The following is a 27960-nucleotide window of genomic DNA, read 5'->3' on the forward strand; positions in this document are numbered from 1 at the left end:
CAAGCTAAGCCTGAGAACAAAACCCAAAACCAAATCAAACCAAACCAAACTGATTAATCTCAGCATGCTGGGGCAAATGCAGTCACCAAGCCTGTAATAGATTCAGCAAAGTGTATTATGTAAGCACAGCCAGAGACAATTACTGGGTGGCATGTTTTTGTACCCTAGAACCTACACTACTTGCTCTACAAAACCATTTAATACCAATATGAAGTTTGGAGGGGGGGGAGGAGAGTCATCAGAAATGTTCATGCTAAGTATTTACTCTAAATGCCTTATATTGATTTGTAATGGGAAAGGGAGACAATTGATAATAACAATACAATTGTCATCAATTCACTGATGATATTCAGCCCCACTTCTCCATAGGATTTAAATAAGAAAAGGCAGTGCATATTCTGAATCAGAGGCTAGATTTAATGATGAATTAGGTGGGAGCCAGTAAACCGACACTGAATCCTGATAACAATGCCTTTTTGTTAGGTGGGATATGTTTATTCTAATGAGATTGCAATCTCTCTGAATAATAGGAATCTTTGGTGGTGCTTCTAAAGTCTTCTCTAAGTAACCCCTGTGATTATGAGTGCTCCTGTGCTGCCATATGAAAGCCAAAGTGTGGTTGAGTAGGGCTCCTAAGCTGAAGTAATTGCTCATCAGCTTCTGAGCCAGTTACGGCTTTTCCCTTTTGATATGTAATATTCATAACAACATGGGAGCAGGCTACCTGAAGGTTGCCAAGGACCGCAAATACCTTCTTGGCAGGGATGCCTTCATTCTGGAATACTTTGATTTAGAGGAATTTAAAATACTCTACTCCCTGAATTTTGTGGGGACTTATTGAAGTTTTATTTCTTTACCCAAACTTTCCCACAATGAATGGTATTTGAAATAGTTTATATTTTGTTTTTTTCCTTCATTCTATTGCTTTTAAATCAAACATGTACTTTCATGCTACTTTAATAGGTTGTTTAAATTTTGTATTTTAATTTTCATTTGCATACCAGCTTAAGATTTGCAATCATGGGAATTGGCAGAGAAATTTAAGAATGAATCAAATCAAAACAAAGCATGATAGTAACAAAAGGATGAGTGGGAAGGAACTAAAACGCAGTAGAAATTGGTAGATGAAATGATACTTGTATTTCTTTCTATATAACTCCATTCTTTATACCTTGATCTTCCTTTTGTTATTATCGAAAGGGTATGTGAGAGAATGCCTGCCTGCACTGAATTACAGTTTGACCCAGAAAATAAACAGGTAGAAGTAACTTAATCCATGGTTATAACAAGTTGAAGTATAATTATCATCTGTCAGTAGAGACTTCATAATGCACGTAATCAATGTGTTGAATTGCTTAGGGCTATTGAAACAAGTGAATTAAGTAGTTTACTAGGAGGAAAGCTTGTCTATAAACACACAAAATTTTTGTTCTTAGAATATACAACCACATGTTCATATTAATATAATAATGTGTTTGCGTGTGGAGAGTGGGAATGTGAGCATAATATATGCAAAGATCTGCAGCTTTCCCCAATAACTTGCTGCTCTCTGGCTGGGTTTCCTGCTTGCACCAGTACTCTTTCAAAGTCTGCGGTAGAATGAGAAGTACGGTAAAATTGACCTTATGCGACTTGATTTAATTCCCGATTTAATAGCCAGCATGGAACCTCTTAATTAGGCAAGTAGATCCTTTTCTCTTTTTTTTTTTTTTTTGAATCCTTAGGGTGCCTCAGTGAGAATTCTCTGTTTGACAAATTAAGAAAAAGCCTTTAATAATTCAAAATCCTCACACTCTTGAATTAACTTGCACGAATGATAGAGAATTCAGTGTAAGACCGTCGTAATTTTCTTGTTTTTGCATCTAAAACTTTGGGGAAAGGTGAAAGGGAAATTGTTTCTGGGAGAGTAAGAGGAAAAAGAGGAAATATTATTTTTGTTGTAAAACTGGATGTTTGTATAGGATCCTACCAGAAATCTAGAGATGTTTTCAATCCTTATGCAGCATACCACATTCACTCTACATATTATCTGGTTGTAAGTGATGCAAGTCCTGGCTTCATTGATTCTGAAAGATACAAACTAATTTTTACTTTAAAAAACTCATGAGGGGATCCTGATAGCTTAACAACAAATGATTCTGCTTCTTTTGAACCCTGAAACATATTTCAGTTGAGTTAGATCCCATCAATTGATGATTTTGTTGTGTTTTCCATTTGACAGCATTTGCTGTCTATTTTGCTACATCACATACCACAGTTGAAAAAGTATAAGATTACTATCCTCATATCCTTTTGGTGTAGGTGGGACCTATTAGTATCTATGGAGTATTGCATAGGATTTCCTATTACATTATTTCTATGAGAGGGAACAATACTCAGGTAAATGGTAGCCATGTAGCTCCTCTTTACTTGGTTTTGTACACTACAGACCCGTGATGGCGAACCTATGGCAGGCGTGCCACAGGTGGCATGCGTAGCCATATCAGTGGGCATGCCAGCTCAGCTCTGGCACGCATGCGCGCACCGGCCAGCTGATTTTCGGGACTTCTGGGCCCACCAGAAGTAGGGAAACAGGCTGTTTCCTGCCTCCGGAGGGCCTGGGGTTGGGTAGGGAAGAGCATCTGGGGAGGCTCTGGAAGCTGGGGACAGCAAAAAAGTCACTTCCTGTTCAACCGGGAGTGGGGAAATGGGCCGTTTATCAGGCCTCCGGAGGGCCTCCGAAGGGGTGGAGAAGGCTGTTTTTGCCCTCCACAGATGTATAGAGAGGATCTGGAGCCAGGTGAGAAAGAAAAATGGGCCTACCAGGCCATCGCGTGCCAGGAGCGGAGGAGGAGGGGGGTTTGTGCGTGCATGCGCAGGGCGGTGCGCATAGAATTATAGGTGTGGGCATGTGCGCGAACCTCCCTGCCCCCCCTCTTGGCACACGATGGCAAAAAGGTTAGCCATCACTGCTATAGACTATCATGGGAACAAACTGCAGTTCATAGCTCAGTCATAAATGGAGGATTTGATGTATGTGATTTCCTCTCCCACTGGCCCCCCAGACCCAGTACCAATCTTCCTAGAGAATGCCCAAATATCCAATTGCTATCATGTCTAAAATATGCCATATCAAATGCTTTGTTTAGATATGTAAACCATATTAAACCCTGTTAGGCACTGTATTTCGTCCATTTCTGGTTGTTTTTGATAGGAGAAAGTGTTTTAATTTCTCTTCCTCTGTGTTCCCTGTAGGGACATGAACAAAACTGGTCAAGGAACGTTTTGTTCTAAGCTCAGAGGAAGCATCTCCTCTTGGAATGTTGTGTCTAAAGATGTTTACTGCATTTCAGAAAACATAAACTCTTAACGATGGGACTGTTGCCTGTTCTGAAATAACAATGCTTGAAATGTTTTGAGTGTTCTTTCATAAGAATAATAGGAACATAAGAGAAGCCCTTGCTCCCATGTTTTTCTTCCTAGATACAATATGGAATGTTTCTTATCCCCCAAGCTACAGAAACATTGGCTTGGGGAATTTCAAAAAACACCACAGAGGAGAAGCAATATTTTGACATATAGTACTTTTGCAGCCTCGCTTGCCTGCGTAAACAGCAAGTGATCCCAACGAACAACAGCCGACGAACCATAAAATAGCAGCATAAAATTTCCTTCCCTAGTTATTTATTTGTAACATCTTCCTAATATGTGTGCAGAGCACCCATTTGCATTTGGCAGCCTGCCTAAAAGGAAAACAAATATGTGAAACAGCAGATTTTTAACAATAAATTTAACATCCTGAATGAAAAGGAAAAACAAGATCAATAGAGGACACATAGGGAGAACTACATAAAACCGAGGGAGATGGACAGGTCAAAAGTGTGAAAAATAAGTAAAAATAAAAATGTCAATCCAATATTCTTAAACTTCTCCTTAGCAGATAGCAATAGCACTTAGCATTTAGATTTATATGCCGCTTCATATTGCTTTACCGCACTCTCTAAGCGGTTTACAGAGTCAGCATATTGCCTCCAAACACTCTGAGTCGTCATTTTACCAACCTTGGAAAGATGGAAGGCTGAGTCAACCTTGAGCCAATTAAGATCCAACTCCTAGAGTGATCAGTGAGTTAGCCTGCAGTACTGCATTCTAATCACTGCACCATCACAGCTCTTAATATGTAATAATGTGTTACATAATATCGATTAAGCAGAGAGCAGTTCCTTTTTATGTCCTAAATGTCCTCAATCTCTGACAGTCTTTAAGCAACTTTTCCTTGCTTTTAACATTTTCCCTCCACTAGTTCCAATAAAGGGACTTGGCTCAGTGGCTAAGATGCTGAGGTTGTCGATTGAAAGGTTGGCAGTTCAGCAGTTTGAATCCCTAGCGCCGCATAACGGGTTGAGTTAGAAGTAAAAAGAAGGAGTATAAAGTTGGTTACTTTGCTTCTTTTTCTTCCTCTTCCTCCTCCCCTTCCCCCGTCCCCCTCCCCCTCCCCCGTTTTTTAAAAAGGACCTTAACTAAATTCTCAGAGTAAGGAAAACTGACAATAGATCTCAGATATTATCCCAGTTACTATTTAGTGCCAGTGTAAAGTCCTTTGCAAACTTCTCACACTTTCCCAAAAGATTTGCTAGCCTGCCCTGGCCCAAAATTATAAGTCACTTTATAAAAGGCTGTTAAATGGCTTTCCATTAATATCATAAGGTGCGACTAGAACTGTCAGTTTTGCAGTGTCTAGCCTGGTACCCCAACATTACACCAAACTGGTTCTTACATCCTCCAGAGTTTGTCCCAACTAGGTTCATGGACAAAATTTCCTATCATAGAAAATTCCCAAAGTGTCTTTTGCAGTGTGTGTGTGTGTCTGTGTATCTAGAGATAAGATTAATATTCAACTGAAATCAGAATTTTCTTGCTGGGACTAATGGACAGATAACTAAATAGGACCAATGGTGAATTGGTTTTGTACATGATAAATGCAACGAGATTATTATGGCCAGAAAGATGGAAGGATGCTGAAATAGCCACAATGGTTGGTGAAGATGACCAAATTTCCAGAGATGGCAAAATTAGAAAATGAAAATTTGAAAGTTTGATTAGGGAAAAGACAATAACTATATTTGTTAGTGACAAATATGGACTTTTTGCTGAAAAGAGGGGAAAAAATAACTTGTTCTTTGTGGGCTTCTTAGAAAGAGTAGGATATGGAAATAAAGGAGCCATGATGCAACTTTGGATGAAATATAAATATATTTATAAGTGCTGTAAAGAAGATTGGAAGCCACTCCTTTATATCTTTTTTCTTTCTTCTTCTTTTGGACTTTTTCATTTTTTCCCTAATTATCTCTGTTTTCCTTTAAATTTCTATTGTCTTTACTTTGTAAAAAAAACCCTCCTTTAATAAAAATTAATTAAAAAGTAAAGTATTTAGAGATGACTATTTTAATTGGTCTGTCTTCTGTTCCCACAAAACCTCAGGTTCAACCTATACACATATAGCTGTATAGCATTTAAGAAAAACAACTTTGAATCTCTCTCTCTCTCTCTCTCTCTCTCTCTCTCTCTCTCTCTCTCTCTCTCTCTCTCTCTCCCTCTCCCTCTCCCTAGGTTCTACATTTACTAAATTACTGACTTACTAAGTTAACAATGTTCTAAATTGTTCATGGGCATTTATCACGGCTAAATTTGCTGCAGATACAACTCTGATACTTCCAGAAGCCTAATACAATAGTACCACACTGAAGTCAACCCACATATTGTCATGATAATACATATACATAACTGGGTCTACAAATGATATTGAAGAATACAGATACAGATACAGCAGGAGTATCTGTTGCAGGAATGACTGTCTGAATGACATCTGTTGAGATTCGATGGGATTGGAATTTCAAAATACCGTGTTTAAAATGAATTTTCTGGGTTGCAGATTTTATATACTTTTGACCATTGTTTACATCTTCATCAAACTGCATGGAGATCACCTTTGAGGGGATCATGAAAGAAATATATTGTTTGCCTAATACAGTATGCTGAAATAAAATACAAGCGTACCTATTTTTAAATGCTTCAGGCTAGGCATGATTCAGAGAGAAACATAAGCTGCTTAAAAGCAAGCTTTATGCTTGAAATGGTCAATGCAATTCATAATGCCAAGTGCCTTACCCAGGCAATGGCAGGAGGTTAAAGACTTCATTTTACACAGGGATAAATGACAAATGGAAGATGGCATTAGCACAGATTAGGGTGCTTTTTGAAAACATGCCATGTGTGTCCTACTGCTCAGGCTTGCAATATAGCAATCCCAATCCAACAGCTTTTGATCTCTGTACTAAAACATTGTTTATCAGGTGGGATAAAGATTGTCGGCCGTTCGCCCAACTTTCAGGCCATCTTCTGGACTTTTCTTCCTCCAATGGCTTCCGTTCTAGCATCGGAGATCTATCTTGTAGTGGGAAGTGTAGCAACTTCACAAGGATGCTGCCTGAGCCAAATGAGTTGGTATCTTTCTTAGCGTTTCAATGTGAAGGTGTTCGTTACTGAATAGAGACCCATAAATTGCCTGGGGGGAATATCAGGGAATAAGGGCTATCGCATTGATTCTGAACTAGGTATTTCTGCTAGTTTTGCTGACACTCAGTTCTGTTTTGCTTTTAAGAAATTGTCGGAAATGCTCTTCTAGATTAACTCAGGCATGTTGTCAAACTGATACCATTTAAATGGCAAATAATGTTTTATTGCAGTTACTTTTTATGTGATTTGTGTTTTGACAGTGAAATTTAACTACTGTGCAAAAACTTTTCTGATGGCAAAGGCTGTGCAGAGACTTTGAATAAAGTTTCTTTGTGATTGTAGTACTGTGCAGTAATGTGTCGAAAAAACCCTTATTCAAATTATCTCATGCAGTTGCTTTAGAAATGCTTCTGGCTATCTCTCTCTGTGTGTGTGAGTCCATGCACAGCCACCCAGCTGTGAAAAATTATTGGAAAGCATGTTTTTCAAAAGGTTTATACAGTCATACTTAAATAAATATAACGACCCAATCTTATATATGTTTATTTGAAAATATGTCATACTTAATGTAAGTATAAAGTCCAGTGCCTGTTTGTTTGGAAGTAAGACTTACGATGTTCAGCGAGGTTTACTAAAAAATAAGTTTACAATCACCCAATAGCCTCACTTTCTTTCTTACATAATAGTCTGTTGTCCACAAGAATATAACAATTTTCTATGATCTTGGATTGTTTCAAGAATTTGTAGCTAGACATTTGATCGGTGGCTTTTGTTAATGCATTGCTTTATCAGAAATATAGCTAGAACAGGGTTTGGATTGATTTTTGTGAGCTCAGCTTAGAATCTTTTTGACTTATGCTACAAAAACAATGGTTCTTTCATTTTTGTGTGTATATTTGATAGGAAAAAAAAATCCACCAATCCAAAAATATAAATGTATGTTTTATGGTATTTGCAAAGCATGTCGAATGAGTTCACAGAGAGCTCTGAAATCTCATGAAATACAAAAGTTGAATTCTTTTCTGCTGATAGAATGATAGTGTCAGATTTTATTTTATTTATTAGTAAATGCAGGGAAGATTGAAGGGGGAAGTCCTGTTGTGTAAGCAGACATTGTAAAGTGTTGGTTCTTCTGGAATCTGTCAATCCTCTATATATTAATATATGTACTGTAAGTGCTGTTATCTGCTCTATGTCCACATGCTGAACTTTATGCATTCTCATCCTGGACTGTGTTGCTTTGAATAACTGTCCCTATGCAGAATTTTTATATATTCAGAGGTAATTTTATAGGTATAAATATACACATTTTATTTTCTCATGAGAGTGCAGAGAATGTTGGAATCAGATGACTTATAAATATTGGTAATAACAATAACACAAGTATTAAATGCTAATCAGTTTCTGAAATGTTAATTGATAGTTCAGTTGATTCCTTTGTCTTGTTATTTATTTATTAGGATAGTACACTACAAGGCTGTACATTTCTTTGTATGTTTTTGACCCTGACAATGCCTGAACAACATTGATATACAATTTCAAACTGTTGTTTGAACCAAACAGTAAAGATCAATATACCATTGAATTTATCACTGGATGTATTTTCTTTCTTTCTTACTTCTTCCGAATTCTTCCTCATGATTTGATTTGTTCCTCTCCTATCATAGGTTTCGATTTATTCATATTTGAGAGTATGTAATTTGCCAATGAATATGAATAAGCTTCTTTACGGTTAACATCCCTTTGAGTGGATCAAAGAAAAATTCTGAATTATATTATTTCTTTTATGGGCTTTCGTTGTTCTCTCATAAAATCTTACAAAGTCTCAACAGTGAAATTGTGTAACTGTGTTACACAATTAATAACTATTTTTTGATATCTGAAAATTGTAAGACTTTTTCAATGCTCATGATGTTGTTGACCTCCTGAAAATGTTACTGACTTTTAGTTTGTAATTTATCACATAAGAACACATTAAATAATTCTGCCCAGTTCTGATAAAAACAATTGATCAATGGAACCATGGAAATGGGCCAAAAGAAAGTAGGCAATGAGATAAGCTGATCTACATAGGCAGAAGGAAAGGAAATAATATCGCCATGTATTGATGTATGCTTCATGTATGTTCACATATTCATGTATGAGTACAAATTTCACTTGCAAGCTGAAAATGACGCACTGTGGGGTTTCATTCCAGATTTTTCTTCTCCTCTGATCTTAAAGCTTTGGGAAAATATTATATACCCCAAATTGTACTGTGATTAGATGCTTATGAAAATGAAAGATATGTGTTAGAAAAAAAGATATTTTCAAAATGTTTTGTTTTTTATACTCAGTTTAAAAAGAACCTCAGAAATCTAGTAGTTTCAGCATCACACGTATTTATAATTATTTGCCTATTTTTCTTCATGCAAAGTGAAGATTGAAAGAGTTATGTGGTAGCTACTTTATAGATAATTATTGCAGTAATTATGCAGCAGAGTAAATTAGGGATGCTGGTTAAATAAAATTGTTGCAATTTTTCATCCTTTAGTTGAAAGATGTATGAGTGTTATGCAATCTGGGACTCAGATGATTAAACTCAAGCATGGAGCCAAAGGGTTAGTGCGACTTTTTTATCTTGATGAGCACAGGACATGCATCAGATGGAGGCCATCCAGGAAAAGTGAAAAGGCAAAAAGTAAGTTCTTTTGAAGTTATTATTTACTTTGCATGTCTTATGGTGTACTTTTTAATTCGCAAGAGCACATGTTTTATGCTTATTAAAAATGGGTGCCAGCTCTTCCCCACAGCATTAGTATGTCACTAGAAATGATTGTGATTAAGCTTGGTGCCAGTATTATTGTTGTTAGTTGCGAAGTCATGTCCAACCCATCCCAATCCCATGGACAACGTTCCTCCAGGCCTTCCTGTCCTTTACCATCCCCTGAGACTATTTAAGCTCACACAGACTGCTTCAGTAACTCCATCCAGCCACCTCGTTCTCTGTTGTCTCCTTCTTCTTTTGCCCTCAATCTTTCCCAGCATTAGACTCTTCTCCAGTGAGTCCTTCCTTCTCATTAGGTGGCCAAAGTATTTGAGTTTCATCTTCAGGATCTGGCCTTCTAAAGAGCAATCAGGGTTGATCTCCTCTAGTCCTGACCGGTTTGATTGCCTTGCAGTCCAAGAGACTCGCAGGAATCTTCTCCAGCACCATAGTTCAAAGGCCTCAATTCTTTGACGCTCAGCCTTCCTTATGGTCCAATTTACGGTGCCAGTATTAACTACATCAAATTAAGACTGGCAGTCATAGGAAAGAGAACACTTGATCTCTAGTTCTCTTCTGATTCTTTGTTCATAGGCTAAAAAAATGAGCATATGAGATCATAATGTAAAATACGTTCTATATTTTCATCTGTACAGGTAGTCCTCAACTTACAACAGTTCGTTTAGTGACCAAAGTTGCAACGGCACTGAAAAAAGTGACATATGACCATTTTTCATACTTACGACTATTGGAGCTTCCTCATGGTCATGTGATCAAAATTCAGACATTGGCAACTGGTTCATATTTATGAAGGTTGCCTGGGACGTCCTGTTATCATATAATCATTTTTTGTGACTTTCTGATGACCAAAGTCAATGGAGAAGTCAGATTCACTTAGCAACGGTCTTAATAACTTAAGAAATACAGTGCTTCACTTAAAAGCAATGGGAAGAAAAGTTGTAAAATGGGGCAAAACTCACTTAACAATTGTCTTGCTTAATAACAGAAATTTTGCGCTCAATTGGGCTTCTAAGTCAAGGACTATCTGTATGTCAAAGGGAGTCATGCTTAACTCATCTCTTTTTTACATAGTTTTGGTGAATAAGCAAAATTCCTTTTGTGAGGGTGGGCTAAGTATTCCCTGTTAGCTTTCATGTCTTTGGAGTCATATAATAAGAAGGCATTTATAATTCCTGCTATAATTTTATTACAATTTATCTCCTTCATAGATTTTCTTTTTTTAAATTGAAGGTGCAAAACATTTCTTACATGAGTGAGGTCAAAGATTTCATTTCACTGTTTTGTATTTTGGGGAGTTATTTTGGATGGATTTTGTGGGGCAAGAATGGGATCAGGCTTAAGGCTACTTTCAGAATGCAATTCTTGACATGAAATGCAGAGCCACATCTGAGGTTTACAGAAGTTGTGCATTTCTGAATTTATCGTAGATAAATTAGTTCCTGGATTAATTTATTATTGTAAAATAGAATATTGCAATCAGATATAATATGATAAACCAGATTATACCATTTTATTATTGTTTTCACAGTCATAATTGATTCTATCTATAAAGTCACTGAAGGTCGGCAATCAGAAATATTCCATCGCCATGCAGAGGGCAACTTTGATCCAAGCTGTTGCTTTACAATTTACCATGGCAACCATATGGAATCATTGGATCTGATAACTTCTAATTCAGAGGAAGCACGTACCTGGATCACTGGGCTGAAATATTTGATGGCTGGGATAAGTGACGAGGACTCTCTTGCTAAAAGACAGAGAACACACGATCAATATCCTTTCAAAGCATTCTATTCTGGGACAATATAGTGATTCTGATTGATTTGTTTTTATTTATTTATTAATAATTTTTATGCCACCTTTATTATTTTGTAGGTAATTCAAGGTGATGAAATACATAATACTTTCCCTCCTTTCTTCCTCACCTGTGAGCTGAGCTGGGCTGAGAGAGACTGACTCGGGGCCTAACGTCATCTAGCTAGCTTTCATGCCTAATGTGGGACTAGAACTCACAATTATTTATTGCACGTACAACAGAGGTGGGTTTCAACAGGTTCTGACAAGTTCTGGAGAACCGGTAGTGGAAATTCTGAGTAGTTCAGAGAACCGCTAGTAAAAATTCTGATTGGCTCCGCCCCCATCTATTCTCTGCCTCCCAAATCCTAGCTGATTGGGAGGAAATAGGGATTTTGCAGTAACCTTCCCCTATAGTGGGGTGGGAATGGAGATTTTACAGTATCCTTCCCCTGCCAGGCCCACCAAGCCATGCCCACCAAGCCATGCCCACCAAGCCATGCCACGCCCACTAAGCCACACCCATAGAACTGGTAGTAAAAATTTTTGAAACCCACCACTGACGTACAAGGTCTACTTTCAGTAGCAATTCTCATTTTAGGTACTTATAGAGTAACAATTTGGTTCAACCTTTTAAATCCATCAGCCATTACAAAATAGCTAAATGGGCTCCAATTATAATAACTGGTTCCAAGCAAGGAAATAGTATTTTATAGTTTTTTTCCCCTTAAGGTACTTAAAAATTATGTGGAAGCATTTCTTTAGATTTTTCATGAGCACAGCACTTCTCTGCTGCATATAAAACAAGCATTTATTTATTTCCAAGCTTTTACGTTAGTCTAAAAAAATAACCGGGTTGCTTTAAGGAGTTGACTTATTAAAGTTAATGCAGCTCATATAGCAACTGTCTGAAGGCTTTCCCCCCCTAGATTGCACCAGAAATGTGGGAAAAAATGTGGTATTTTAATGAATAACAGAGAAGTGCTGATCAATTGTTCTAATTGGCTCCCATCTGTCTGTAATCAAATGTTGTAGTCTTTAATGATTCATTAGAAAGAAGCAGCAATTTAGTTTCTAAACTGGTGACCCTGATCAACTCTATTCGTATGAAACTATAACCTCTCTTTTAATTTTGTATTGATTGACCCCTTTGGAGGAAATGTGTAATTCTTACCCTCTACTATAATTTCTGTTTATTTATTTGGCTGGTTTTATTTGCCTTCACAGCACGCAGAATTGGAGCAATTGGCTTGGTGATTCTGCTTTGTTTTTTCCTGTTAATCATGGCAAGAACATAAAACAGAAACATGGAGTAATCGTGTGCAGTTCTTTTCAAAGTTCTCTGTGGACAAAGTGGCTTAGTATTTTAATCACATCGTGTCTTTAGACACGGTGTGGTCTCTACTCAGGTGGTTTTATGAGATAGTAAAATGCCATTTAGTTTCTGTTGGGTTATTTATTCATTGAGTATTTTGTATTTTACTCACATATTTAATCTATTTGCCAATTCTGCAAATACACTAAAAAAAAAAAAACACAACCCAACATGTAATTCATTTTAGAACAAAGAAGCAGAAATCATTAAATTAGGATTACAAACACCAGAGTTTCTCTCAGAGACAAATTGCTGTATGTATGAAAGAGAAAGGGCGTGAAAACATGGTAATTTTGGGCATCCTGTTTAATTAAAGACCAAATAAACCTGGGGTGTCAAACTCACGGCCCGCGGGCTGGATGCATCACGCACTGGCCACGCCCACACCCGGTTTAGTGAAGGGGAAAAAAGCCATGATACATCACGTGATGATGCCATGACAAAGCAAATTTGACACCCCTCAAATAAAGTAACCTAAGGACAAATCTCTAGAGACAAAGTCATTTCATTCCAAAAAAGATTATGCATTGGAAAAACATTCCCCCCCCCAGTGAGGATATTGGATGATGAAATGGTTTGATTTGTCCCAAGTTGCCAAGCTAAAAAGAAAAGAATGCCAAATATGCTCATTTCCGAATTTCAGCTCTTGTTATCATAAGGCAGAGAAACACTTGCCATCATTTTATGGCTAATTACTCCATAAATTACTTATGTAATTTCTATCTTTTCCGGCTTTTGGAGGCTTCACATGGCTGCCATGCATTTGGTTATGCAGAAATATTTCTTCAAGCCTTGTTTGCATGATCGGTTCTGGCAGATGGATGACTGCACAGAGAAATGGGCCCTGTAGCATCTCCAGCTGGAGTGAGGATATAATGGCAGACACTAAAGGGTATGGATTCCTAGCAAAAATGCCTCTGTTCCATTTGTCAGAAGTGAACTGGGAGCAACTGAAGAAGAAAAATAAGCACTAGAATTAATGGGTTATTAAATTATGGAAGAAGAACCAAACCAGATGGAACAGGATTGGTCCATGGAGAACTATTTCTTTAAAATAAATGATGGGCCCAGAGAGGGAAAAGAAGCTAAATTGGGTCAATTGTATAAGAGAAGAAGTTTAAGCACTTATGGTTCAGATCAAAAAATTCCCTGGGCATTTATTTGCAATAGAAAGAATATCCTCACTGGTCATAGAAATATTTTGAGTGTAGCTTCCTTTTATTGTGATCAGAAAAGCTCTGTGTGAGGGAAGGTAAATTTACATTTGGACAATAGTGAAGCCAAAGGATTTCTTCCAGTATTGTGAAAAGGTGGTGGTGTGGGAAACAGTTGCAATCAAAGGCTAACCTGCGATACTCAGCATGGCAATGTTGTTCTACTAACAGTACTGTTTCTAGTATTAGTTGGATCATCTTTGTAGCCCCTCAAAGTCTGCTCCAGAAGAATGGAAGACAATGTCTTTCTAATCAAATATTCAGATCTGGGGAGCTTCTGTGGATCTGTGATTGATACTTGATGGCGTCTGAACGTTAACCTAGGAAGGGAGTTTTTATGAATTGATGAGGCCACTATAATAAATATAGTATCTCTATACAACATAATCTTGCTAGTATTATATCATCAACTTCAGTTTTGTATCTCTAAGGGCTCATTTTAAATAGACATCATTTCAAAATTATCTTAAGACAATGGACATCTTTCCAAAACTGGGCTGCCACAAGGAGAGGTCCAATCAATATGTTGGTTTTTAATTAACTTTGGTTTTAGTTATTGTGTAATAAGTAAGTTGCAGCCTTCTTTCCAACCCTCCCAAATCCTGGATAGAAATTTTGAAAAATAGTTTTAAAATTTTTGTAGGGTACTCAGTTTGGAACTGGTTAAGTACTAGATACTGTATATTCCATTTCATCATAATTTAAAGCAGCACTATTAGTGGCTCCATATCTTCCTTATTTCTCACTCATATGTGTATTTGTACATATTATCCCCTACTTTAAAAAGAAACAAGCTGATTCCTTCTGTGCTGTACGTTCTTACCATTATGCACTGATTTACGTAATCTTTCTTTACACTTTTGCTTTTTTCTCAATAATGTAAAAGTGTATCCCAATATTTTGATAAAGGGAGTTTATACTTTCCTTAATTTATCTCCACTTGGGTGAAGCAAACCTTTCAGGAAGCTGATAAGAATGGTGATGGTTTGCTGAATATTGAAGAGATTCATCAGTTGATGCATAAACTGAATGTCAACCTACCCAGAAGAAAAGTAAGACAAATGTTTCAGGTGAGCTTTCTTTCTTTTTCTATCTATAAATATAGATATTAGTCTCTCAAAAGAGAAATCTAAAGTTGCAAGTACGGTAGCTGTCATCTGATGACCCCAATTGAAACTGTAATTTATGACACTATAAACTATATCGTTGTAAAACAACATGTCACATGATCACATCACTTAGCAACCACAACTGCAATTCCAGCTGCTGTCACCAAAAATTATGGGTTATTAATTGCAGGGATTTCTAGGTGAGAAACATGAGGATGCTGCATGGGGGATAGAGAATGTGATAGAATGTGTACCTGGAGAAGAGGCAGTATGTTCCATCAGAGAAAAGGCCAAATTAAGAGGCTGCATAGTCCCAAAGTGGATGGGAGAAGGGAGAAGAGATTTAGAGTAGCCACACCTGGAAATACATATTTCTATTTATATATATATCTCAGTATATATTTATTAGATTAGAGTTATAGCTTTAATTCAGCAAGATTCTGTCCATCAGATGCAAGCAAATAAAGGATTGGAACGAGTCATTTTTGGTCCCGGGGCTTTGATTTGGTCCTTTCACTGAGTCATCTTTGGTCCTGGGTGTTCTAACCTAGCCTTCCTGAGTCAGTAAAACACACGAGTAGTTTTATTTTAACAGCTGGGAATTCTGTTCGTTCACAGATGAATCCCAAATAGTTGTAAAGAGTCCTTCGGGATAAGACTGATAATCACCCACTTTTATCTCTCTTGACACGCTGCCAAAGACCTAATTGGCAAAGCCACATGGAGTCCAGAATCAAACAGAGCTTCAGACTTTATTTATTTTCTTTTTATTTTATTTTATTGGATTTATATAACGCCCTACTCCCGAAGGACTCAGGGCGGTGAACAGCCAAAAAGATAAAACACACAAACTATAAAATTTAAAAGACAATATAAAAACCCATTAGATAATTTGGCCCAAAACAAATTAAAACACCCCTAATATTTTAAAACAAATTTACAATTTACAATTTAAAAGGGAAGTTAGGCCAGGCCAGCCTGCTGAAATAAAAAGGTCTTGAGGGCACGGCGGAAGGTGCGTAAATCCGGGATCGTCTGTGTCAGGGCATCGATTAATCCCATCTTTGGTTCTGGGAAAAATCACCCTGGTTTAGAGGATGGATCGTGGCTTATTCCATGTTGCAATATTCTGAAAAGAAACGTGAAGAAAAGTTCTCTAATAAAACTCATTTATTTGTTATAAAGAAAATAAAACACCTCACTAACTAAGAAAGTTAATTGCTACATTTTTGAAATAGTTCTTGCCGGCTATCTCTCAGCCGGACCATTCTGGAAAGAGAACAAAGGAAAAAGTGTGTGAAGCAAGGGAAGGAATGCGGACATGCATAGTAAAATACTGATAAGGAACTTGGCAAACTACAGTAAGTCTATTAGTCCAAAAATAATGAAGCTCAGCTGGGAAATAAAAAAACGCTGTGACAGTCTGTATCTCCGGGGGGAGCTCATTCCAGATGGCAGGTGCCCCCACAGAGAAGGCTCTCCCCCTGGGGGCCACCAGTCTACACTGTTTGGCTGACGGCACCCTGAGGAGCCCCTCTCTATGTGAGTGTACTGGCCGGTGAGAGGCTACTGGTGGCAGAAGGCGGTCCCGTAAGTAACCAGGTCCTAAGCCATGGAGCGCTCTAAAGGTGGTAACCAAAACCTTGAAGCGCACCTGGAAAACCACCAGGAGCCAGTGCAGCTCGCGCAGGAGAGGTGTTACATGGGATCACCACATCGCTCCCATAACCACCCCATGGTGGCCGCAGTCTGAACCATATACTGCACAGAATTAACGTTGCTTCCTGCAAAGGCCCACATGCCTTTGCTCTTCTTTTAAGTCTTATGGGAGGGGCCAATCATCTCCAAGCCCTACTCCTGAGTCGTTCCTTTTGTTTTAACTGTTCTTGCCTTCTGCCAGCTCTGCGCATGCGTGCACTAGGAACAGGCTCCCCCTGTTTCTCTGCCTTGCTGAGGTCTGACTCTGGAGGCTCCAGAGTAGCACATACCTCCCAGATGGCCCTTTCTCTGCCTCCGACACAGAGCCCTCATCCGAGCCTTTCCCAGACTCTAGGACTGGCCCATGTTCCTCCCCAGCCTCCTTACTGTCCGACTCTGCTGCCAGCTCTGCAGGCTGCTGGCGGACCACAACACTGGGGCTAAAATCGAGGTGGCAGCTGGCTGAGATTGCTGAAGGTCCAGGTCTTCTACTTTGGCCCCAGTATTGGCACTGCTCTGCTGAGTGTTTCTATACAAGGTGGCCAAAAAAGGCATTGATTGGGGGGGAATAGTTGGGTGGTGGCATTGCAGCAGCCCTGTGCTTATAGGTGCCAAACACCCAAATCTTGATCATGGGGGACCATGATCATGAGGGACACCTCTTTGGCCATAACTTTGGGCCCAGATGCCCATTTTTTCAGCATCGACACAATTTCAAATGGTTGCTGAATGAATAGTTGTAAGTTCAGGGCTACCTCTATCAATGAAGATAAATGGAGAGTTAGTACAATGTATTTGTTTGTTCGTGAAGGAAAGATCAAGGGGAAAGACTCATCAAGGCATGTCAGTATTGGCATCTGGCTCTTGTTGGATTGGTGACACATCTCACAGTAGTCCACCCTCAAGGATTTATTATATTGAGATAACTGCAGATGGTATACTTATTTACCGAGCATATTAAGAGGCTGGTGATTAAGCATGGTATCAATTTTGCTAGCTCGGGTTAAGTGACAAATTTATTGCTCTAACAGCTTTATTGGGTCACCTCAAGTTTTGGGATTATGAGAGGGCAAGAAAAAAAACTTCTCATATTTCATCTTTATATTATTTTATACATTTTTTTCAAGTTTCCTATATTTTCTTTTCCCCCCAATTAAATTTCAGACTCATACTGCTTCATTGTAGGGATATTCACCCAGCTGCTTAAACATTGTACAATAGTTTCTTTTTTTAATGTATTTTCCAGCTTTTACCTCATCCGTTTTGAGGGATGTTAATCGGAATGTAGAAAATTCCAAGTTTTGTTGCAAGACAGATTTGTGGAAAGGCATTCAGAGATTGAAAGTATAATTTAGTTGATGCTTCTTCTGATGATTTCCAATGTGGAGTTTACCTTTTTCAGAATAGCTGCACCCAAAAGAAACTATGATTATCCATTATATTATATTATAGTTTTCAATGATCAGTTTAAATGAAACCAGAATTTCACATTCATGCCTTGATGCCTGTCTCCTGAAAGAGATTCTGTGATTTTTTTGGCTCCGTTTCTTGGCAACTGCATTATGGGTCCTACAGAGTTCAAATTCATTCAAAGTATTGACATTTATATGTGACCAGGAGGGTAGCTTCTCTGGAAATAAAAGGTGAGGGTGTCATAATGTCTTAATGACATGAAACTTTATTCTCTTTTTAAACCATTCTACATGTCCCACAAGAACAGGAAAATGAATTGAGTCAGAGCAAATACATTGAAATTGAGTTCAGATAATAACAGAATAACAGAATTAGGAGGGACCTTGGAATGCTTCTAGTCAACACCTTGCTCAAGCAGGAAACCCTATATCATTTCAGACAAATGTTATAATACAGAATATGTATACAGAATACAGAAGTATGTTTAGTTTCTGAATTATGCGCCACTGAAAATGGATTAATCTATTATATGGGGAATGCATCATATGTAAGATACCCTGGTATGCATTACTAAAATATTCCATTATTGTCACTTCAGAATAGAAGTGTGACTTTTATTAGTTCAAAAAGTTGTACAAGCTTCAGCCTTATTTGGTCAGGAATTGTGAGGCCTCTCCTAGCCTAGCCTAGTAGTCCCCCAACTGTACTGATGCAATGAATTTTGTATAACGCTACCTTTGAAGAGAGAGTTCAAAGGCTTCAGCCAATCTGAAATAGAACTGCTAGCTCTGATCATATTTCCTGATATAATCATATGATTCGATAACTTTGGTATTTGCACTGGCTGCCAATCCATTTCTAGAATCATTTCAAAGTGTTGATGATTTTCATCTTCAAAGCTTGAGCCCAGCCTATAGAAACAGCTAAAGGTACACTTGGCTTTTGTGTATTGTGCCAATTAATTGTGCCACATTAATTAAGTTTAAATGAAAATCAATATTATGTATGTTCATATTAAAATTGGCAGTGTTTGGGTGGCCTGATCAACCGTGGGCCCATGCAGTTGTGGGACTGGAGGTTGGAAATCCAAAATCTAAAGAGACATTTCTTTCTCTTCCTCCTCCTTAACTCTCTAGAATGGATTAAGTATTAGTTGACTGAGCAGATGAATGAAGTTAAAACTGGGAAGATAGCTTAAAATGTATTTGTTAGTTTACTTTATTAAATATATTTCAATCACACTTCAATCAAAATGACTCTTAGTGTCTAATATCGAACAAATACAATATAAAATATGTCCAGTGAGTGAGCCTTCTCAGTTATGGCCATCAATATTATTTTCCACCAGTTTAGATGACAATTATTTCCCTTCCCTTCCCTTCCCCTTGAGATTTGTTGTGTTCTTTTGAAAATACACGCTTAAGTCTCTTTTGGTCCTGATTACACAGTGGGTATGTATTCCTGCAAAAAAAAAAAAAAAAAATGGAGGTATTTAGGTTTTATAAATTAAAACCTAATTTATATATATAAAAAAAGTCTTGCTAAATGATGTGATAGTTAAGCAAGAGATCATGTGACTGCAACAGATTTACAGCCTTACTTCTGTGATAGTGACTAAGCAAATCACCCATGGTCATTAAGTGAGACATCATGTGACCATAATTTTACTGCCATCTTATCTATTGATTCTGCTTTTGGAAGCTGACTGAGGAGTATGCAAATGATATCTATGGGACACTGCACAATTCTAAATGACCACCAAGTTACAAAGTGCCCAAATCCTAATCAAATGACTGCAGAAATTTTGTAATATTCATAAGTGTGAGGACTGATCGTTATTTTTTTACACCGCTACAACTTCAAATGCTCACTAAACAGGGCAATCGTTAAGCGAGGACTACCTGTAATGAAACTATAGCTGTATCTAACTATTGCACTAGACTGTTTTTAATGTGATATGAGGGAAATAAGGCAAACCTCAGGCTAATCCATTCCAATGTTGCCTTTCCTTCTCTGAAGCTCTTATTTCAAGTTATAATTAATCATTAACATGTCGTCAAAACTCTAAACTCAAGGTCTTGTGATCAATGGTTTCTTAGAATAAGTTAGCTTCATAATATATTATGAATTTGGCTTGTTTCAAGCCTGTATTAACATTGAATGAACTAGTACACTACAGCAGGGGTGTCAAATGTGCGTCGTCATGGTGGCATCACGTGATGTATCAGGACTTTCCCCACCCCCTTTGCTAAACCAGGCTGGGCGGGGCCAGTACTTGAGTTTGACGCCCCTGCACTACACCTAACAGAAGAAATGGTCACACAACTATTTTCAAAATAACTGCAGGGTAACAGAGTTGACACATATATAGTGAATTTCTTGAAAGGTTTTCTTACACATTCATGAAAGCAGTAGTTCCAATTAGTCCTTTCTGTTCCACATATGCGGTGTTGTTGTGTGGTTGGCTCTATCATGCAATTGATCCAATAGCAGCCCACATACACACCATAGATACAGTCTGACTCACAATAGCTTCTGTAACACAAATGATGTTCATCCACTTTAAACCTACTGGCTTTATTTGAATCCATACTGAGTCAGCAAATGTAGCATGAGCCAGAACTACATGCAATCTAGGTTATGTATAATCTAATTACAAATAGCTCTAATTTAATGTGAAAACACTTGACTAGGCAGAATTAAAATTACTATTACTAAAAGGATGCTACAGAGATTCTCTTGAATACCTCCTTTAAAGCTTACAACAAGTTAATTAATATTTAGCAGTGTAAGTAGACTTTCTTTTGAGTCCATTATTGTGTGGATTTAGCAACAGAGATCATTATTTTAAAAGACCATCGTGAATATTGTGCACATCTGAAGCAAATCCTCTTAAGTATATACTATATTTACAAAACCAAAATCATGATAAGTGACTCTTCTTTGAGGACAAATCCTCATCACAGTAAAAAGGGAGTTAGTAGTTGAACTAGTTCCTGATATGCAGTCTCAATATTGTTGAAAATCATAAGTATCTGGCTCCAAGATCAGGAGATACTGATCTTTGGCAAACATAGTGTGTCATTCCCAGCTACCTCTTGCATTCTCCTTTTTTAAAAAAAAATTAGGCCTACATTTACATTTAGCAAGGATTAATATGCATTGAACTCAGTAGAAATTAGCTTGAAATAAACATATTTTTTACCATAATGTAAAGTTGCAAACCTTCAATCTATACACATGGATCTACTTAGGGGTGAGGATCTACTTTGGAGTGAGGATCTACTTTTAATTGAGTGTGCTTAGCAATACAAATGGAATTAGGTAATTTACTGTTTAGATTCTTGAAGTGTCTTGTAAGAGATCAGAACTGAAACCTAGAAATTGCAATTGCAACTAGTAGATTTATATAGTGTCAGCTATACCAAACTATAAGATATCAACATGATGACAAATGCAGGATAAAGCCATCATGCAAATGTCACAATTATGTACTTGCTGACATAACATCTAGTATTAATGATAACAAGCATTGGGATAGTACAAGAGCACACTCACTAATGAATGCAAATATACACATCCCAGGATAATGTTATAAGATCCAAGCTAGAGAGAAGTTCCCTGAAGATGGGCTCCAGCACAAGTCCAAAAGCTCAGAAGACTAAACCTCTGGTCCCGGTAACCTATCCAGATTTGATCCGATAACACACTCATTTGTTGTGCCAGTTAAAATGCATAAGGAATTGACAACTAATATAAAGTTCCTTAAGATCAAATGATGCACACAAATAAGCTATACTATCTTTGGAAATACCCTGTTAGTTCTGTAATTGCTGCAGGCAAAGCAAAAAAGTGAATGGCTGTGAATCATAGAGATTCTATGATTCATAGAATACTACCCTTTTCTCCGAAAATAAGACCCAACAGGAAAATAAGCCCTAGCATGATTTTTCAGGATGCTTGTAATATAAGCCGTACCCCAAAAATAAATCCCAGTTAAGATCATCAACAGATATTTAATTTAGTACTGTATTTCCCCCAAAATAAGACCCAACCAGAAAATAAGCCCTTTTGGAGCAAAAATTAATATAAGACCCGGTCTTATTTTGGGGGAAACACGGTAATGATTTTTTAAGTCTTTTGACTTCTCACTTAGTGCTCTCATGCCATTACTGCTTAGGTCTGGTGAGAAAAGCTGCTTTCTTGCAAACATTTAATGCAATTTGCTGAAACCTTAAAACATTCTTCCCTATTGAATTGTATGTTGACACATGGAGTGGCTGTTTGCCAAGGCAGAATGTAATCTAAGAATGGCAAAGGTTGTGAAGAATGATGCTTAGAGGCAGCAGGTTGAACTGGACATCTTACTATAAACCAATGTTATTGTTTCTAACTTGATGATAATTACAAGTAGGCGGACAGTTAAGGAATAACTGGTATAACAATAATTAGGGTATAACCCAGTGGTGGGTTTCAAAAATTTTTACTACTGGTTCTGTGGGTGTCGGCGTGGCATGGCTTGGTGGGCGTGGTTTGGTGGGCGTGGCAGGGGAAGGATACTGTAAAATCTCCATTCCCACCCCACTCCAGGGGAAGTTTACTGCAAAATCCCCATTTCCTCCTGATCAGCTGGGACTTGGGAGGCAGAGAATAGATGGGGCTGGGGCCAGTCAGAGGTGGTATTTACCGGTTCTCCAAACTACTCAAACTTTCCGCTACCGGTTCTCCAGAATTGGTCAGAACCTACTGAAACCCACCTCTGGTATAACCTGTAAAACTCAGTGCCTGACAAATATGAAGTCATGAGACTGTTGATACAATAGATACAAAAATGAAGTCTTTTGACTATTGTATGCTTTGAAAAGAAGCTCAAATTGCAGTTAAAATCAACTCAGTCTGATGCCTAAAATAGTGATTGGAATGCAATTTTTAAAATTCCTAGGTGGAATGGGCCAAAACTGCTATTCTTGGGATTTCAGTCCCAGATTGGGGAAATGTTAGTAGTGAACCTAAATTGAGCTATTTGGGATTTCACAGATGTATTTTCTTTCTATGAGTGTTGTATCTAGCTACCGCACATAATTGATTATGCTTTTTCCTTAGGAGGCTGACACAGATGAGAACCAGGGAACTTTAAACTTTGAAGAGTTTTCTGTGTTTTATAAGATGATGTCATTACGGCGTGACCTATACTTGCTGCTTTTGAGCTATAGTGATAAGAAAGACCACCTCACTGTTGAAGATTTTACTCAGTTTTTGAAGATAGAGCAGAAGGTAAGATGCAAAACAAAAATGATTAACACTCCAAATCATAACAAAATGTCCCCATTTGCCTTTTGCATTCTGTTGCTTTTATCTTGAAAATATTTATCAAAAAAAACCAATTATCTAATACTTGGACCCTTGAAAATATTGACATCTATACTTGTGAACAGTGAGACCAGAAAATGTTTTATGAATCGGAGCTGCATAGGTTTCATTTCTTTTATTTTGAGCACTATTTTATTTTCTATATTTTCTGTAGACCCTTATGTAACTCGAAAGTGTCACAACTCATATCTACACATTTCCAGAATGCAAAGATTTTGTTTGAAGCTGGGAGTCTAAAGAATTCAATTATTTCTTATTCAAGAAATAATTTAGCTGCTGGAACTCATTTTCTCCCATCAGATGTATATGTTGACAAATCCCTTCTGTTTGTCTGTCTCTAAATAGAAAAATAAAATTTGATTGCTTCACACAATGAGGTGTTCTCAGAAAGAGAGAATGTATTGGTTACTAATTTTTTTATAGCAAAAGAAGAACAGGAAGTTTCTGCTCCTACTGAGCTATGGATGCAACTCACTGTTTATAATGTTCAAACAGTCTAGAAATCATGAAAATCAGAATAAGATTTACAAAGCAACTGCTGCTTTAGAGCCCCGGATGCCATATATTCATTGCACTATATTCACCTGTCCAAAACCTTCACTTGAAGACCTTGCTTGTCTCCTCTATCATTTGCAGTTAGGCTGGATATTACTAGAATGACAGTTCTTGGACAGACTGTATGAATACTTTTACTATTACTATTTTTTTACTATTTTTTTTGCTGTAAGCCGCCCAGAGTTCCTAGGGAGTTGGGCGGCATAGAAATGCAACTAATACAGTAAATAAATAAATAAGTAAGTAAGTAAGTAAATACTGTGCCACAAAAAACACTTAGATCAGTGCTTTTTGGCACTAGAGGAGGCACTTTTTAATTTATTGGAGTATTTAAAAAGTTTTTATTGCTGTTTTGTTGTGTATTTATGACTTATACTGGGTTTGCTAGATTGATCAGCTTGGGCTGTCACTTCAATGATATCTATTATTGTGTAAGTAATATTGCACCTCCTTTGCTTTAAAGAGACCTTATACATGTACCAGGTAAATGATGATCAAATGGTTTTCCCGTTATGTTAGCAGCTGGAATCATCATAGCATGTGAAAAGATAATTTGTATTAGTTTCACAATATGGATTTAAAGGAGACCACATGCTTTTCTTCTTCTTTATTATTAGTGTCATGTTCATGGTGTGGAAGGACAAAAGCTAAAATATCAGTTTTGAAGCATCCAGAAAGAAAGACTATAGGCTTTGGGTATAGCTCAAGGCCAAAGCCAATATTGACACCTGTTATAAATAATTGGTATTTTGTTTCATTGGTGTGTCAGCTTTGGCTGGTCATCTGTTATTCTTTACCAATGCATTTGTCAGCTGTAATATGCCCAGCTTCTCTATCCCTGTCACTATTCATAGGGCTTATCACGTATATTCATGCAAGACAGTTATATTGTGTCCATTACTTCACTCTGGATCAATGACTTTGAAAAACACCTGCTGTCCATTCAAAAGATTGCAAACGTGCTCAGCATTATGATTTCCTTTCAGGAGACAAGTTGAGCTTTGAAGTTGAAATGAGTAATAAAAATATATATGAGACACACAGAAGAGCAGTGAACCTAAGCGCTTCAGTAATAGAATGTCAGTGGTACATATTGACCAGCACAAGTTAGCCCTATGAGGGTTACTTTATAAAGCCAGGGTAGATGAAGGTCAGGTTCAGATGATGTGCTTAATCTTTTTTTTTTGTCCATGTTCTAGACTACCTGCTAATAGCAATCACACTTTGGTGGCTTAGAACCACAAACAATTGTCTGTATTTATTGCAGTATACTTTTTTTTTTTGCATCTGTTTTTTGCTGTTTGTTTGTTTAGAACAGGAGTGTCAAACTCAAGGCCCGGTGGCCAGTTCCTGGCCCATGGGGTGCTTAGATCTGGCCTGCGGGGCCACTTTAGAAACAGTAAAGGACTGGCCCACGGTGCCTCTGCCAGGGAAAACGGGCTCCCGAGTTCCATTTTCTGCTGTGACAGCCTCCTGCAACTTCTCCCCCAAGCTCCGCTTTCGTTGCAGGAGGCTATCACAGCAGAAAACGGAGCTTGGGAGCCTGTTTTCACTGGCAGAGTGATCAGGCCACAATGGGCGCCTCCAACATGAGTGACATTGAGCTGGCCACACCCACCCTGCCCCCCTGAGGCAGCCTTCAATGAAATTGAGTTCGACACTCCTGGTTTGGAACATCACCCACCTATATAAGGACAAACCTTAAGTTAACGTAACCTATACCAGGGGTCTGCAACCTTAAACACTCAAAGAGCCATTTGGACCCACTTCCCCCAGAAAATAAAACACCGGGAGCCACAAAATCCTTCCCATGCCTGACTATTTCTTGAGCGACCACAAAACTAGCATATGTAGTTGAATTAAGCATTCTGTTTTCTTCTGAGACTTTTCTTTTCTTCGATTTATCCATGGTTGAAAAGCTCAATAAATTGCGTGCCGGTGGGTGTTGCACATTGCGGTCGTGATGCATATTTTGAGTGACAGGGAGCCATAGCAGAGGGGTGAAAGAGCCACATGCGGCTTCAGAGCTGCAGGTTGCTGACCCCTGACCTATACTGTGATTATGTCACAAGATGAACTTAGTGTGCTCATATCACTTCATCAGATGTGCTGGATGAACACTAAAAGTGAATTCCACTGTTGATATTAGGCTGAGGCTGCAAATAAATGCTTTGTTTTATGCTGAAGAATAGACTCTGAAGGACATTGTATTCTGAAGTCTTTTCAATTCAAATTCAGTTCAATTCAATTCAATTCCAACCTTTATTGTCAGAGTACAACATGTGTACAATGAGATTGGCTAAGCCTCCCTTCGAGTCTTTCATTACTTCTAGAATTTCAGCAAATTTGGAAGGATAAATGTACCTCCTCATTCATGAACTGATAGAAAGGAAGGAAGACAAAGTTGTTACATCCAGTGCCCTGAGAGATCATCGTTCCTTAAACAAGCTTCTCTGATTGGCTTGGAAAATGAATGAACATGAACTAGAAAACTCCTTTCAAAGAACAAAGAAATATGTTTTGATACATTAGAATTTCTAGCCCAACGACAACATTCATCAGACTGACAGCCATTTGTCTGAAATGGTATAGGGTTTTCTGCCTGAGCAGGGGTTTGGACCAAAAGACTCCAAAGTCCCTTCTAACTCTGTTATTCAGTTGTAGATGAGGACATTGAAATCATGGATAGGGACTTGGTGGGAATTAGTCTCTCCTTGCTATTTGCTCCGACATGTTTTTCTTTTTTTGTTCACTTTCTGAATGCATTTTATTGCAGTTTTGAATTTTAATTTTGACTTGTTTTATCTTGTATGTTGCCCAAGGAGCCACTGTTATAAAGTGGCTTGTAATTTGAATGAATTAATAGATTACACTGATACTGTTTCAAAGGTGCTTTTTCAAAAGGCAACTTGTCTGTTTTTTCCTTGAGGAAGAAGAAGACATTTTGCTTCTCATCCAAGAAGCTTCATCGGTTCTGGCAGGAGATGATGGAAGAATTGATTCATTCTGCCAGAAGCGATGAAGCTTCTTGGATGAGAAGCAAAATGTCTTCTTCTTCCTCAAGGAAAAAACAGACAAGTTGCCTTTTGAAAAAGCACCTTTGAAACAGTATCAGTGTAATGTCTTCTTCTTCCTCCTCCTCAAGGGAAGATGGCAGGGAACACTTTTGATAAAGAATTTTATTTTATTCTTGGAGATTTCACATTTTGCTGTTCATCTAAGAAAATTCAGTTTAGCTTTAATACCTATGTAGTGCTAGGGTTATTTCATAGCGATTACACTGTAAGTGGGAGGAATCACTGATGCTCTCTGAGCTTGGTTGTTTGCTTGCAGACATTTTGCTACCAGACCAGGTAATATATTCAGTGTTAAAAAAGAATGGACTTTGCTCCCTGTTTCTATACATTAGCTCTCATTGTTGGTGAGATTTTGTTTTCTTCTTAACAGATCCTTAATTAGACTGTTGTTTACTTCTTCATTGTTTATCTGGTGTTAATCCTTGCTTATCTGGTTGTTGATTGTTGGTGAGGAGGTGCTCTGGTCTTTAATAAGAAAACAACATTCTCTCTTGAATGGTATGAGGATCTTATTTATCTCTGTGTGTCTGTTGATGACAGATTTGTCTGAGTGCCATGCTTCCAGGAATTCCCTACTAATTCTGGATTGAGATTGATTTAGGGTGCTCACCGTTTCCCAGCTGAAACTGTGGTTAGTTCTGTCCATGTGTTGTGAAATTAAGCAATTTTCATGACGTCTTCTGACAGCTAGTTGCTAGGTGGTGTTCATGGATGTGCTGTACTGGCCTTCTGTCTGTCTGTCTCCTATATTGCAGCTGTTATAGTCTTTAGATGATTTCTATTTTTTTTTCTTGGGCTATTGGGTCTTTTGATTTACTTAAGATATTTCTGAGAGCTTTAGGTAGTTTGTGTGACCAGAATTTTCTCTCTAACACTGATAGGGTAAAATACCAAATATAAATAGACAGCAAACCCCACTCCTTTCTACCCCTAAAGATGTAACTCAGCTTAATAACAAAATGTCTGCTAGCAAACAACCAAACTCAGAGAACATCAAGGACTTTACAGTTCACACTGAGATGCAGTTATTTTCTTCTCCTGGTATTATGAGTGTGTAATTTACAATGCACTGAAAAGTGTAATTGATATTATC

The 27960-nt window shown here is 37.8% G+C and overlaps 1 protein-coding gene across 5 annotated transcripts in view; it reads left to right on the forward strand.

The window, feature by feature from the left end:
- PLCH1 (phospholipase C eta 1) overlaps window positions 1-27960 on the forward strand; it is a 128003-nt gene that overhangs the window by 53373 nt on the left and 46670 nt on the right. For all 5 annotated transcript variants that reach the window (XM_034439165.3, XM_087872555.1, XM_087872556.1 and 2 more), the window contains 4 exons: window positions 9029-9175; window positions 10791-11034; window positions 14586-14715; window positions 22969-23139. In XM_034439165.3, coding sequence (XP_034295056.2) covers window positions 9029-9175; window positions 10791-11034; window positions 14586-14715; window positions 22969-23139 — 692 coding nt within the window. The remainder of the gene's footprint in view (window positions 1-9028; window positions 9176-10790; window positions 11035-14585; window positions 14716-22968; window positions 23140-27960) is intronic.

Source organism: Pantherophis guttatus, chromosome 6 (assembly GCF_059756535.1).
Source record: "Pantherophis guttatus breed Tessera chromosome 6, ASM5975653v1, whole genome shotgun sequence".
NCBI lineage: Eukaryota > Metazoa > Chordata > Lepidosauria > Squamata > Colubridae > Pantherophis > Pantherophis guttatus.